Source organism: Chelonoidis abingdonii, chromosome 3, assembly GCF_003597395.2.
Source record: "Chelonoidis abingdonii isolate Lonesome George chromosome 3, CheloAbing_2.0, whole genome shotgun sequence".
Taxonomy (NCBI): Eukaryota; Metazoa; Chordata; order Testudines; family Testudinidae; genus Chelonoidis; species Chelonoidis abingdonii.
The window spans coordinates 68,272,059-68,287,701 of NC_133771.1; the positions used below are offsets into that span (position 1 = coordinate 68,272,059).

The following is a 15,643-nucleotide window of genomic DNA, read 5'->3' on the forward strand; positions in this document are numbered from 1 at the left end:
AATATAGGTGTTTCATAATTCTACATGAGAATTTGTTGATAAAATACAATGTGCCTATGAGAAATATGTATTGCAAGTCTCATGGAGTTAAGATTCCTCATTGTTTGAACTTCTCCTCTCCCATGACAGATTTGAAAGTACAATAAATTTTAGAGCTGCGGTAAATGGTCTATTTCTGAACTTCTAAATGAATTAATTTCTAAAGTGTGTGTGTGTTTGAGAAAGCAGCTGCAATGATCAAGGAAGAATGAAAAAGAAATATTAATAACTAGTATCAGTTGTCTAAGAAAGCTTTATAAAAAAAATTTAGTTTTGAAAAGAACAATAACATTTCCTTTTCCTCAAATTTTGATGAGTACCAACCCAGGGCTGAATTTGCATAGGGAACACAGAATTTTCTTTATTTCCTCTTCCAAGCCTCTGGATCAAGTCTCAGCTTAAAAGAGTCTAAACCAAAAACAAACGCACACAAACACAAGGAAAGACAAAGCAGCCTTATAGTTCCATTTTCATCCTTTGAACTTCAGGTGCTGGATGTTCATCACTGCTGCATCTGCGTTCAATACCTTTTGTGGTGTCCAATGTGAGTCCTGTGTGAATCAAGTCAACAACACAAAAGTATACAAAGAAAATAAAAACCTGGGACTTTTAGAGAACACTGTTCACTGTAAAATTATCTTTCTCCACCCTGCCCAGTGGATGCAGAATACAAATTTAGATCAGTAGGAAAATAGATGGCAGCCTTGCGATTCCGTGCATGTATATGGACAGGGTCCTAACTGACTTCCGCCAGCAGCAGAGCAGCCTTTCAGTGCTCTGCTTCCTCTTGCTCCTTGGGAAAGCAATGCTGCTCCAAGCGCTCTTTCCCATGTGTAGCTCCCTGCCCACTTCTGCTCCAAACCATGCTAGTGTGCTGGCCTGACACACGAGAAATAGAGGACTAAGGCTCAATCCACACCCCATTCCTGCCTACCCAGTTTCAGGTAAGCCCCCAAACTTTGGACGCAAAAGTCCAGGTTTGGGACAGGACCAGACTGGTGGACACTAAAGTCCAGGTCTGGGACTGGACGGCTAGATTACCACAGCATGGGTTTTGAATAATCACATATGACTAGAGTAAAATGTAATTTACACTTGGGAAGTACAGCAGGTCAAAAAATGTTTTTTTCTTTTCTATGGAAAAATTTGAATTTTCATAAGGAAATTGAAAATGTGTGCATATGTGTGTGTGTGTGTGTGTGTTTTGTTTTTTTTAAATAATAAAGGTTTTGGTTTTTTTTAATTAGAACACAATGGTTTTTGAGGATAGCTGGCACTTTCCATAAAAACTTGCATGTCGTCAAAATCGACCGAAGATTTGACTAGCCCAGTAAAGGAAGGTTTGAAATCCACATGTAGAAATGTAATCTTTCTTTTGTAGCATATTTTACAACAAGTTCTGGTAGGCCTATTCAAGCATAAACTGATTACATTTTTTTTTTATTTTACTTTTGGACTGACTATGATATCCATGAGTCAGTGATATCAAAATGCATCAATCACAAAATCTGACTGCAATTTGAAAATATGATAGCTAGGCCCACCTCTTAGGAACATGCAGGAATCCTGGGAATCTCACACTGATTTATTCTTTCAGGAAAAATTAACACTGCTATAAGACTTTCATCTTTAGGAAGTGGAAAAAGTACATCACATAAAATCTAACACAGGCCTGCACAACATGTGGCCTGCGGAGCCTCACTGTGCGGCCCACGGGGGGATTCTAAATCCCTAGCACACGGCGCTCTGCGGGCAGCCCAGAGCCCTTTGAATCCTGGCCGCAGCTGGGAGTCAGAGGGCTCTGGGCTGCTGGCAGCTGCGGGGAGCCCTGAGCCCTTTAAATCTCAACCGCGGCTGGGAATCAAAGGGCTCTGGGCTGCCGGCACAGATTCCCAGCCGCGGCTGGGATTTAAAGGGCTCAGGGCTCCCCACGCTGCGGGCACCCCAGAACCCTTTGAATCCCGGCCGTGGCTCCGGCGGCAGGGCAGCAGCTGGGATTTAAAGGGCTCAGGGCTCCCCTCGGCTGCCTGCAGCCCAGAGCCCTTTGAATCCCCGCCCGCGACCACTGATTTCCCCCTCTCCCGGATCCGTGCACTTAACTGCCCCTCAGGACTCCACCCCCTATCTAAATGCCCCTGCTCCTTGGTCCCCCCATTGCCCCCTCCTGAGACCCCTGCCCCTACCTGCCCCTTGGGACTCCAGCCCATATCTAAGCCTCCCTTCTCCTTTTCCCCAACTGCCCCCTCCTGCGACCCCTCCTAACTTCCCCTAAGGACCCCACCCCCTACCTGTCCCCTGATAAACCCCTGGGACTCCCATGCCTATCCAACTGCTGCCTGTCCCCTGACGCCAACCCCAACCGACTCCGCCCCATCAACCCCTCCCTGATCCCCTGCCTTGTGACTGCCCCCGTAACCCTCTACCCCTTCTCCAACCCCCGCCCCCTACCGGGCCACTCAGATCACGTTCGGCTCCGTGCAGCTCCAACACGTTGCTAGCCATATGCTCCCTCCACGACACACTGCCCCCCCACGCCAGCACCTGCCCTTCCAGAATTGAAACAACCCAAAATTCAGGTGCTCAAGCTCATTTTTGGCAGGCTGTTACTTCATTTTCCCCAAATCAATATACTGATCCAGGTAACTGCTGTAGAAAAAGTAGGAATAATTAGTAAGAAAATCGCTTTACTAGGACTGAATTGCTATGTTTTTCAATCAGCCATTGCCTTTTTGGTTTGTTTAAAAGAGACATGATACTGCTAATTGGCAACTTCCCATAGAAAGAAGAAGTAGAACAAAAGAATAATAAAGCACCTCATACTTTTCCTCATGTTATTGAACAGTCTTATAATTATACATCCACATATCCTCCAATCACATCAAGCTGAAAATGTTTCCACTTACTCAGCTCTTAACCATATGGAAACCTATTCTTGTCTGTGTTTTGCCACATCCAAAATTCCTGCTGAATGACCCGCCTGAACGAGTTACCAGTGACCAGGCTGGGCGGCATTGGGGGGGAGGGCACGGTGGGGAGGAAAGGTGGAATACCCAGTGCTGGGCAGCAAGGGGTGTGTGTGTGTGTGATGTGTTGGGTGTGCTTGGTGGGTGGGGAAGAGCGCAGGACTGGACAATCAGGGAGTACGGGGGGAGTGCAGCGCGGGACGGAGGCAGCCAAATTTTTTTTGCTTGGGGCAGCAAAAAACCTAGAGCCGGCCTTGCCAGGTTCCCCCAGCCACCGGAGCCCCGAGCCCTTTAATTGGGCCCTCAGGGCTCCTAGCCATCTCTTCAGCTGGGAGCCCCTGGTTGATTTAAAATAAAGCATCACCTCCCCACCCTCAACCTTCCTTTTTGGCCCACAGCTGTTTTGATGGGGCGGCGCTGGGGAAGGAAGGTTTGTTTCTGCATGGCTGGGCGGCCCTGGGGCGGGGTGTTTCTACAGGGCAAGGAGGTTTCAGCCCTCAGCTGTTTTCTTTGGAGTAATGTGGCCCTCGCCACTTTATGAGTTGTGCAGGCCTGATCTAACACTATTTTGTGTGTGTAGCATCAAAACCAAAATTCTCTGGATTAAACAAAAATTAACCACTGAACTCTTCATTTAAGATAAAATTATGTGTATAAAACTATCAGTTTACCTTTTTGCCTTGCTTTATCTGGAGGTGATTTGGCTTTCAAACTTGGCTTTTTGAGAGCTTCTTTTGATGCTCTCTTTTCACTAGTTGTGGAAAGTTGTTTTAAGGGTGAAGTGGGTTTACCATACCCAGAACTCCTAACCAATATATGAGGCCCAATGGGAGATTTCTTCTTATGGAAAGGAGCTGTACTTCTAGTGCTCTTGTGCATTATTTGCTTATTAATCACTGAATCCAATCCCTTGTTCCTCCAGGAGCTGGACTGACATGCCTGTGTAGAATAAGTATAGTATGTAACAACCACATTAGACTATAATAAAATCTGAAGGTAACTTCAGTTTTATTCCCATTTATTTAAATATAATTCTAGTAACACAATACTAGGCCAATTACAAGAGTTATACTTAAATAAACAGGAATAAAATTTCTGTTGGATCTGAAAATGAATAAACCAAACCCAAACAAATGAATAACGTGTAATTCTACAAAAATCTACAGTGCTTTTAAGGTAGTGAAAAGAAGATATCACACCGAGAATAGAAAACTGCCTATTAGGTGGAATGGACAACAGGGTAGAGATGAAAAAGACCTATTAGGTTATCTTGGAAATTGGCATTCAGCTTTGAAGCCATGACCCTAATTATCAGATAGCAATGTTTTCTTGGGAATCCCCAAATTATGGGCAGACTCTAAGCTCCTAAAAAATATTTCTAGCAAATATGTTTGTAAAAACCTGTACGTAATTTAAAATGATTTTTTTAAAACAGATAAAAGAGAGCGAAATATTGCTTACCTTATTAATTTTGCTGTCCTGATGCAACAATGCAGAATCTTGTGGTATTTTGTGTCTCAAAAGGTTAAGCTGCTCTTTATCAATCTGGTCTTTATCAGTCCCTTTCTGATGACTACCTTCATTTGAAGTTGCCTGGAGAAAAACACTCTCTTCTTCTTTACTATGTTTTTCAAACAAAAAATCTAAACTTTGCTTCTCCAGAACTGCATCATTTTTGTGTTCTTTACATGGCAAATGGCTCATATTTTCAGCTGCTCTGCTGTCTGTTAGTTTTACTGGACTAAAGAAAAATAAAAGTGCATTTAACAAGATTTGCAATTTGCTTACAATTTTTTTTTCTAAAATTGACACCCAAATGCAATGTTATTTCCGTTGCCAGGTCAAAAGACTACTTATTTTTGAAATAGCTACTTGCAATACTTCTAAACTGTATTTACTAATGGAGTAAGTCTATTGGAAATAGATCTTATTTTCAAAACTGACCAGACCAACTCAGAATACATATTCACTTTACACATCAGCACAAACGACACACACTAGTACTAAATTATCTAGCGCAATAAAATCTAGATTCCTAGCTCAAAAATGACCCTAGTTATTCAGAAAGATGATTTTCACAAATAAATTATGGGTATTAAGATGCATTTTCTAAAACAAATACCTTACAGGCTCCAGGTCAAAGCCTCTTGCATGAGATGAATCTGCTCTAATAGGTTTCATCAATTCCTCTATAGTGAGCAAATCTAAGGATTGGAATAAATTATAAATTTTAAGTATAATACTTAATACATAGTCATAAACTAGCAATTTTTTAAAAAATATTACAATTCTGAGTAGGTGATAGATTTAGAAAACATATTTGTATCAAATGCTATAACTGAGTATTTGGCAATAATATCACGCATCTTTCTGAAACATGCCCCTTATTGATTTAACTTGGCAACAAACAGATTCCAAGATATCTACCATATAAATAATTCACTGATGTTGAAGAAAAAAAAACAAAAAAAACAAAAACAAAAAAACACTTGTCTCATCTGTAAAAGTAACTTCTAACACAAAACTGTCAGAATCATTAATTTTGAGTGGGTGTGTTTTGGGGGGCTTTTTTTGGTCTTGTTTTTACAAGCACCCTCATTGTCAAGAAACTACATACAATCTCTCAGGTGTTATTCAGATATTTTAAGTTAGGCACAGGTATTCCAAATGGGTATCATTCTGCTTGAATATTGCATAAAGTATTTGTTGTCATTTTTAACTTAAATCACTAACTATGTTTTAAGTGCTGTACTGAACACACTGATAAGGATAATATAAAACCAGTAATAAATGAAAGCTGTTAACCTGAACCCCATTAAAAAGCAAACAAAAAAGAGATACTGAGCTAAACTCTGACAAACAGTAGTGTGTAATTCTACAAAATCTCCAGTGCTTCTAAGGTAGTGAAAAGAAATTGCAGACAGAAAATAGAGATGGAAAAGACATACTAGGTCATCTCGGAAAATGGTGTAAATTAGGAATAACTCTCCTCAATTCCTTGGTGTAACTAAGAGCAGAACTTAGCCTGTTAATGTTTGTCACATAGAAAACGTGGGTAGAGAAGATCTTGTTTCTAAGCTTTAAAAAGGGTGTTACAAATACAAAACAAATTAAAATCTTTTCTTAAAATAGAACTTTATGTAGTATGAATCTTTGTTGGCCACTTCCTACCCTCCTATGGTAAAACCCAGGGGAGAGAGCTGTTGGGGAAGGAGGTCTTTGCAAAGATTGGCTCCTGTAGATTTCTCTATATTGTCTCATTCAAGTCTGAACCTGTGTTGGGTAAGGCAATCAGAGCTGTCCCAGAACATGACAGATCCCCTGGGGTCTGCAGGAGGACATCCACATGGAGATCCTTTACCTTTGCATCAGCTCTGGCCCCTGCTAGCTCTTCCTTGGCTATACAATGTTATTGGAGAACTCTGCTCGCCCTGGATGCCTTTAGGATGCAACGAGGGTGCTTAACAGAAAGATAACTGTATCAGACTATATTATCCTTGCTGGGAATGTGCAACTTGCCTTCGCATTCCTATCACTTGTGTAGTCGTCACCCACTCTCTACCACTACAGATCATTATCTGGTACAGCACTCTCTAAGAGTTTGAGTAGAAGAGAAGAGATAGTGCCACTGATGTGGCTGATCCCCCATCTTGTGGGACTAGAGATTCACACACTGAAGATCCACTCCCTGGTTAGATTTCAGGGAGAAGACTGAGAGTCAAAATTTCAAAAGTGCCTAAGTGGTTCAGGAGCTCAAGTCCCATTTTCAAAAAGCACTTAGAAACTCAAGTCCCACTCAGTAAGACAGACTTAGGCATTTAGCAGAAAAGCTGGTCAGAAAAATTGCAACAAAATATTTTTTGTCATAATTTTCTGATACATGGAAATCAAAATATTTCAAGGAAGCAGTTTGAATTTGACAAACTTCTGACAGAACCCAGGAAGGTTCCCTGTCATCTCATGTGCCTGGATTCTCAGGCGTTGGGGCTTGCGGATAGGATGAAGTGCAGCTAGAACCCTGGAAGACCCCGCTCAGCCAGGAGCCTCAGAGCTGTCACCTCCAGGGTTCCAGCTTCAACCCACCAAGCATGTTAGAAAGCACCTAAGGCTTCTCAGATCCAAGCAGATCACCATATGGGCTGCAATGAAGCCAGGGATGCTGGCAACCACAGGCTGAAACTCACGTCATTTTTGTTAGATCCATAATTGCCCTTCAATGAATAGCAGCAGTGAAGCTGACCAGACTTTTGTCAAGTTAAAAGGTTTGGTCAGTTTCACCGCTGTTATTCAGTGATGGACAGCAGTGAACCTGATAAGAATCATGTCAATTTTAGTCTGCAACTGCCAAGGCATCATGGGTCCCCAGCTTCCCTGCAGCCTGCCAAAGAGGCAGCTGGGTATCCCAGGAGCATATTTTGTTTCAGAAACATCAGGTTTTGGTGCTTCCAAAATGAAATGTTCAGAATTTTCACAGAACTGAAATCTTGCGAGAATGACTTTTTGTCCCATATCAGAATTTAAAAGAATTCTGAAAAAGAAATAAAGTTTTCACAGAACTGTAATTAGGTTTCCCAGCTACCTCTACTTAGGAGCCTAAAATGCTCTTGAAAATGGGACTCAGACTCTTCTGAAAAATTTTACCCCTAGGCTTATATATTTCACTTGTGTATGTGATATTACAGTTTTGTTCTTTCAATTTTTAAAAAGAGATTTGTTTTATGCAGATGAGAATATTGGAGTCAATAGTAAATGCATAAATCCTTTAAGTTCTAGCTCTTTTGTTTGAAATAATTCCTTTAAGTAACTTGAACACACTTCTCACGTGTAACTTGAACATAACCCAAAACATACACTGATTTTACGTAATTTGAACAAGAAAGGAATTATACTAAGATTATATACTAAAGACTAGTGGAGCATGAGCAATACAGTCTACATTACCAGAAACCACAGCTATTTTAACCTAAAATAAATGACAAATAGCTGCACTCTGTACTAGTTCTATCCATAGAGTTTGAATGTATCATTTCCATAATGTAGTAATGTTAACTAAGGAAAGGCAATAGATGGGAAATCACAACTCTCCTTCCATGTGCAGTATCTACCTGATTCAGTAGTTGAGATGTTTTTTGCATAGTCTTCGTTGTTTTGTGAAGCATCTTGGACTGGGAACTCTGCATTTTCCATCGCACTAAGATTAATTCTTTGCTCATCTGTGTCTCCTAGCGACTGATCAATATGACAATAGGCCTGCTGTAATGCTTCAATATCACTGTTAGTTTGTCCATAGGAAATACCTGCTGGAAATTAACAATCACAAAATGCAGGGAACAGGAAATTCATTAGAGAAACAATTAGTAAACTCAACACATTGGAAGCATAAGTTTCAGTTACTAGCATGATCTATTAACAGATAAATGTAACAACATTGTGACAAAGTAATGAGAAAAAGAAAAGAAATCCAACAATTTACTTTTCCTCTCTTGATTCACAATTTCAAAATTTACAGAGAGCAACTATTGCTGAAAACAGCAAACTTCATTTTAATTAGGAAAGTGTTTATTAAACAATACTTGCTCTTCTCTACAGTCTTTTCTCTGCAATTATAGGTGTTTCTATTTTTATATATATTTTCACTACTAAAACTCACAAAAATGAGAAGTATATTTTGTTTGATAAAATACAATGTGCCTATGATGAAATAAGTGTATTGCAAGTCTTCATGGAGTTATATATCTTCTCATTGTTCTGACTTCTCTCTCCCATGACAGTTTTGAGTACAATTAAAATTTTAGCTGCTGTAAATGTCTATTTCTGACTTCTAAATGAAATTCAATTGCTAAAGTGTGTGTGTGTTTGAGAAAGCAGCTTGCAATGATCAAGGAAGAATAAAAGAAAATATTTAAAACTGAAGTATCAGTTGTCTAGAAAAAGCCTTTATGAAAAAAAAATTTAAGTTTGAAAAGAAAAAACATTTCCTTCCTCAAGATTTTGATGATTACCAACCAGGGGCTTGATTTGCATAGGGAACACAGAATTTCTTTATTTCCTCTTCCAATCCTCTGGATCAAGTCTTCAGCTAAAAAAGAGTCTAAACCAAAACAAACGCACACAAACACAAGACAAGACAAAGCAGCCTTACTAGTTCCATTTATTTCATCCTTAGTGACTTCAGGTGTCTGATGTTCAGTCACTGCTGCATCTTGCTGTTCAATGACCTTTTGGGTTTCCATGGTGGAGTCTTGTGAATCAAGCAACACAACTAAAAGTATACAAAAAAATAAACCTGGGACTTTTAGAGAACACTGTCACTGATGTAATATTATACTTTCTCCACCCTGGCCCAGTGGATGCAGAATACAATTTTAATCAGTTAGGAATAGATTGGCACCTTGCGATCCGTCATGTATATGGGACAGGTCCTAACTGCACTTCCACCAGCAGCAGAGCAGGCCTTTTCAGTCTCTGCTTCCCTCTTGCTCCTTGGGGTAAGCAAGCTGCTCCAGCTCTTTTCCCAGTGTAGCTTCCCTGCCCACTCTGCTCCAAACCAGCTTAGTTGTGCTGGCTGACACACTAGAAAAGAGGAGCTAAGGCTCAATCCACACCCCATTCCTGCCTACCCACCTGCATGGAAGAGGAAGTAGTGGCTTAGCAATTGCTATTTCCCCACCATGCTGTGACAAGCAATGCGAGTAGCCAAATGGGTGTACAGGGGAGTCGCAACTTACACGACTCTGAAGTCAGTGCATAAGGCAAAAATCACCTACAGTCAAATGCTCATTGAGTGGAATGGCGGGCGGAACCGCTCGCACTACAGGTACAGTATCTAAATTCTTATTTTTCTCTTTTTAGTTTTCCAAGTGTGCATAGTTAAAATCACGTAAGTTAAATGCGCCTATGATGCGACTCCACTGTACACACCTTTATACTACACTGCACAGATAGTCACATGAGTAAGCCCTTTAGTTAACCCTCATGAATTAAGCCCTCACTTGGTTTTATTACTAACAGGCCTTTACCATTTATCCTTTCAAATTCAGGATTAGCATACTTGAACATAAAATAGACTGTTAGAGTAGTTAATATTTTGTTAATATACCGGCAGGTATTTTGTTACTGGTGCAGGCCTTGCTGGAGTCCTAGGCATAGCTAACAGTGTGACTCAAAGGCTATGAACCACAATAGGCTTGGCCTTGGCAAAATAACTAATACACTAGATACTGGCTAACCAAGTAAGCATATTCCTGACCAGAGAGGATTGTACAAGAACACCCACATTTCTCAAGTAACTACATAAATATATACCAAGAAGTTAATACAAATACACCCCAACCTAGCACAAGATAAAATGGTGTGACAGAGTAATGAATAGGGGTGTTTTGCCTGAGACATCAGTAGCAAGGTATCAGGGGAGGTAACAAACTGATGTAATGAAATAAGTAAGGTAGTACATAAATTGTTTATCCCAGTTGTTTGTCTCAGTCTATAAATGTCGGGGCACCTCGCTTTAATCCTTTGTGTGGCCAAGGGGACAACAGAAATTCCTGCTGCTGTCTGAGCCACTCCTTGCCACAGGGCACTCATGTGTTAATGTACTTGTGCAAGTTGTGTGAGTCGTTAGGACTGTGCCTAGAGGACAATAAACCTGGCTGAGTGTCTTGGTCACTGAACCGTGCCTATGGTCTCTCTCTATGAATAACATTGAGGTCTGCTGAATTAGCAGGCTGAGCTTTCTGTTTGTGCTGGTAACACCGAAGCTCCAAGAACAGAAGTACCGAGCAGCTGTAACAGCTTAGCAACCTTGACAGTGTTGCCCTAACAACAACATTCCTCTACACTTATGACTAAAGACAGTTCATTTGTTAGACCCCCCACGTTTTGTAGACACACCAAATCTTGCCTCAGTATAACATTACTCTAAAGGACTCTCCAAAAATCAGCACAATTTTTTTTTAATTGCCAAAATAAAACCCATTTAGCAATTTCTAAATTATTTAAACCCCTCTTTTTGGAGGGAAGAAACATGTGAGAATAGGAAAAACATTCTGTTAATTTCTGAAAGACTTCTTGTGCACCTCATGATCACTTCACTCCCAGACAGCTGGGTAAACAAGCTACAGATTTTCTTCTTCACTCTGGTGAAGGAGACTATTGTAGAAGTGACCAGTAATAAAATATCCTTTTCTCCAGAAGTGGTATGTTATGACTGGAGGTCAGAGTGCTAGACAACAAGATTAAGATTTTCCAAGACAACTAGGGAATTTAGTTATAACTCCCACTGAAATGAATAAGGCTGGGTCCCTAGCTGGCTATGAAAAAACTCAACCCAAGTTTGTTGGGTTGGTGGCTTTGGCTTTCAACAGGTAGATCACAAAAAGCATGTAAAAACACTGGTGTCCAATCTTCCAGCATAGGGCCAAAAATGTTATTTCAAACTATCAAGGGATTACAATCAGGAGGAGAGAGGCAGTTTAAGCTGGTATCTTTTCTGCTTTGGTCCGTAACTTTAGGTTCAAAGATGCTCAATTGCTCCCACCCTGCCAAGTATCAGCTGGGCTTGGAGAAGGAAGCTGGGCTTCCATAATCAAGTCCTGTTTTTAGAACATAAGAATGGCCATACTGGGTCAGACTAAAGGTCCATCTAGCCCCGGATCCTATCTTCCACCACTGGCCAATGCCAGGTGCCCCAGAGGGAATGAACAGAACAGGTAGTCATCAAGTGATCCATCCCATCACCCATTCCAAGCTTCTGCCAAACAAAGGCTAGGGACACCACCCCTGCCCATCCTGGCTAATAGCCATTGATGGATCTATCCTCCATGAACTTATCTAGTTCTTTTCTGAACCTCGTTATAGTCTCGGCCTTCACAACATTCTCTGGCAAGGTGCTCTACAAGTTGACTGTGCCTTGTGTGAAAAAAATACTTCCTTTTGTTTGCTTTAAACCTGCTGCCTATTAATATCATTTGGTGACCCCCTAGTTCTTGTGTTATGAGGAGTAAATAACATTTATTTACTTTCTCCACATCAGTCATGATTTTATAGACCTCTATAATATCCCCACCTTAGTCGTGTCTTTTCTAAGCTGAAAAGTCCCCGTTTTATTACTCTCTCCTCATTTGGCAGTCATTCCATACCTCTAATCATTTTGTTGCCCTTTTCTGAACCTTTTCCAATTCCAATATATCTTTTTTTATATGGGGCAACCACATCTGAACGCAGTATTCAAGATGTGGGTGTACCATGGATTTATATAGAGACAATATGATATTTGCTGTCTTATTTATCTCTTTCTTAATGATTCACAACAGTCTTAAATTTTTTGACTGCCACTGCACATTGAGTGGATGTTTTCAGAGAACTATCCACGACTCCAAGATCTCTTTCTTGAGTGGTAACAGCTAATTTAGACCCCATCATTTTATATGTATAGTTGGGATTATTTTCCAATGTGCATTACTTTTCATTTATCAACACTGAATTTCATCTGGCATTTTGTTGCCCAGTCACCCAGTTTTGTGAGATCCTTATGTAGCACTTCACAGTCTGCCTGGGACTTAACTATCTTGAGTAATTTTGTATCACCTGCAAATGTTGCCACCTCACTATTTTACCCCTTTTTCCAGATCATTTATGTTGAATAGGACTGGTCCCAGTACAGACCTCTGGAGGACACCACTATTCTCCATTCTGAAAACTGACCATTTATTCCTAACCTTTGTCTCCTATCTTTTAACCAGTTACCAATCCATGAGAGGACCCTCACTCTTAACCCATGACAGCTTACTTTGCTTAAAACCTTTGGTGAAGGACCCTGTCAAAGGCCTTCTGAAAATCTAAGTACTCTATATTCACTGGATCACCTTCTATATTTCAACACTTTGGGCAGGATTCCAAAACATGGCTACTAAGATCCCAGTTCTACGAGCTCCACATGCGAGGACTGCAGTGCCTGCATGGAGCTCACTGCAGGATCTGGCCCTAAACTTGCAGGTGTGAAAATATGGATATTGAATTTTTGGTGCAAAATTAGAGACTGTGTTGAGGTCTATTTAAAAATTAAGACATATGGATCATTCTTAAATACTTCAGTCTATGATTAGGGAGCAGTAAATTCATATACAGAAATAAAACAGATTTACTTGCTATATGTTTTACAGATATTTTCACGCTACTGCAAGTTTAAATTTTTACCTTTAGCCAGCATGCCAGTCTTTTCATCCTAAAACAATTGAAACAGTGAAGGACAGTTACTTTGTGAATTTGAAAAAACAAAGTAAGTTTATATTTAAAGAGATTAAAAGTTTGCTTTAGTTCATGTGCAGTTCAATATTTACAGTATGAGTTTAAGTTATGCAACTGCTTGGAGCACTATGTAGTTATGACACCAATAGATGAACTGGAACCATACATCTTCCCCATTCTTTTACTCTGCTTCTCGCTTTGGGGTGAGATGGAACTAGATGCTAAAAATTACATTAGCAAAATGTTGTTACTGCAAATTACAATTCAAGAAACTCAGAAAACACCAAGTTAGTGTCCTTGTTACAGGAAATACAAAATGAATGCTAACTGCTTTGCCTTCAAGTTTGAAGTGGTATGAACATGAGCAGAGATGCCGTTTGTGGTTTTGCATTTATTAGGACTAGCAATTCAACGAATACTTTTTTTTTTTTTTTTTTTTAAAAAAAACAAGCTACAAAAATTTGAAGGTCATCAACTGGAGATGAATGTGAGCTGTTCTAGACAACAGAATGTAAAGTAGATAAGCTGTAATCAAATACCTGGCTCGCCCTACTAAATAAAGTTGACCTCTACTATGCTGCACTGAATTTTTAAAAGAAAAGAACTTTGCTCCAAAATAAGAATCATTTTATGCCCCAGTGTTTTGTTATTCAGTCTTAAGGGACCAGAAGTATCTGAAAATATGTTTCTCATTTTCTATAGATGTGGTACAATACATGGATACCACACAAAATATCCTTACAAAAGACTTATTGTCTTTAATTTTGCATTGAAGGCTTACCTCTTGGTCTCATTGTTTTGCTTACATAAAGCATACTGGGTCCAATTCTTGGACCCAAAGGGTAGGAAAAGGTGACTTTATACCATGTTTTTGGCCGGTGGATTTTGAGGGTGATCCTAGGATGGTTTCATCCCTAGTGAAAATTAGAGCAGCCTCAGAACTGCTCTAACCTCTGCCAAGCAATGCCAAAAAAGCTGTTGTAGCAGTCACAAAAAGCCAGAATATACAGTCACTCCGGTCATGCCTTCTATGCCAAAGGCAGCTGGGAACCGATATAGAGCTACTGCACCTTCTCCATGACACTCCGGCATTCCCCTACAGTGACAGAATTCCAGGTGGCTAGATCCACTGGGTTCATGATTGATGATATAGTCCTGACCACCCCTTCACAAGTCATTCAGCAGGTCACTAGACAACAGGTATATGCAGTATTTGGGAGAAGGGGTGGAAAGGAAAACTTTGATTCCCCTTTTCATTCGAAAGTTCTGTGGGTAACGGGCTTTCCTTTTCCTGAAGAGCTCAATAGTTTTTTGCCCCTCCCCCAGGCCTCTCTACAAAATAAAGAGAAAAGCTACCTGTCATTCTGAAGTTCTGTGCAGTGCTTTTAAGTACTGCACTTACCATCTGTGATCATTGACTCAAAATGCAAATAAGCATGTACTGCAGATATGTCAAGGGTTGATTCTGACCATCAAGATCAAACCACCAGGAAGAGTACATTCTTCATGGAAAAATATCACACCAAATACCTCTATTCTTCCTTGTATGTAATGCAAGTACATTTAAAAAACTATAGCTACTTGTGTTTTTACATGTATATTTGTGTACTTGTAGATCGCTATAAACTCAAACAAGTAGTTTAAAAAGCTCAGACAATTAGTTTAAAACGATAGATTTTTAAGAAGCGTTTAAAAACTAGCAGTTTAGTCTGTCAGAATTATGAACATCTTTAAAGCAGATAAGCATAGCAGCGAATGTCTGACAACACAAAATTCAATATTTTAAAAATTATACCTGTCCTTGAATACTTAAATCAGCATCTGATCTGACAGTTTGCTCAACTTGGTTATCTTCATTTTTAGAAGGATAATTAGATTCAGTCTCATCTTCAAAATCTTCACTATAATAGCCTGAAGTATAATTAAGCAGGGAATAAAGATTTTTTTTTTTAAGGATACAGGGTGTGTCAGGAAAATGCTTTGCTAACAACAAATACTGTGTTGCTCACAGAACTTGTTTTGTAACAAAAAATAACATGACGAATAAGTCATGTATAGTCCCTCCAAATTAAAATAAGTACACAGCATAATTGCTATGGTTTGTCAGGGAAGATGTCGCCTGGAAATGAAGCTACCTGGGAGGTTCTGATCACCTGAGGAGGCTGATCTGGGAATCACCTGACAGAAGGACTGTAAAGTTATAAAAAGGCAGATTCCAAGTCCTTATTAGAACATACAATAAGAAAATCATCTTGACATTCAAATAAAAACAGGTTGTACCCATTGGGATGAATATTGATGTGAAAGAAAGCCATATGAAGGATCACCTGGTTCCCCTAATACCCCCACTACTCTACCTTTTTCACGAGACAAAAGTGTGTGTGTGTGTGTGTGTG

At 39.9% G+C, this 15,643-nt stretch overlaps 1 protein-coding gene across 1 annotated transcript in view; it reads right to left on the minus strand.

The window, feature by feature from the left end:
* CEP162 (centrosomal protein 162) overlaps nucleotides 1–15,643 on the minus strand; it is a 91,265-nt gene that overhangs the window by 53,993 nt on the left and 21,629 nt on the right. The window contains 8 exon segments of the mRNA XM_075063827.1: nucleotides 3,674–3,941; nucleotides 4,464–4,743; nucleotides 5,125–5,206; nucleotides 8,108–8,302; nucleotides 9,145–9,264; nucleotides 13,197–13,224; nucleotides 14,487–14,579; nucleotides 15,043–15,158. Coding sequence (XP_074919928.1) covers nucleotides 3,674–3,941; nucleotides 4,464–4,743; nucleotides 5,125–5,206; nucleotides 8,108–8,302; nucleotides 9,145–9,264; nucleotides 13,197–13,224; nucleotides 14,487–14,579; nucleotides 15,043–15,158 — 1,182 coding nt within the window.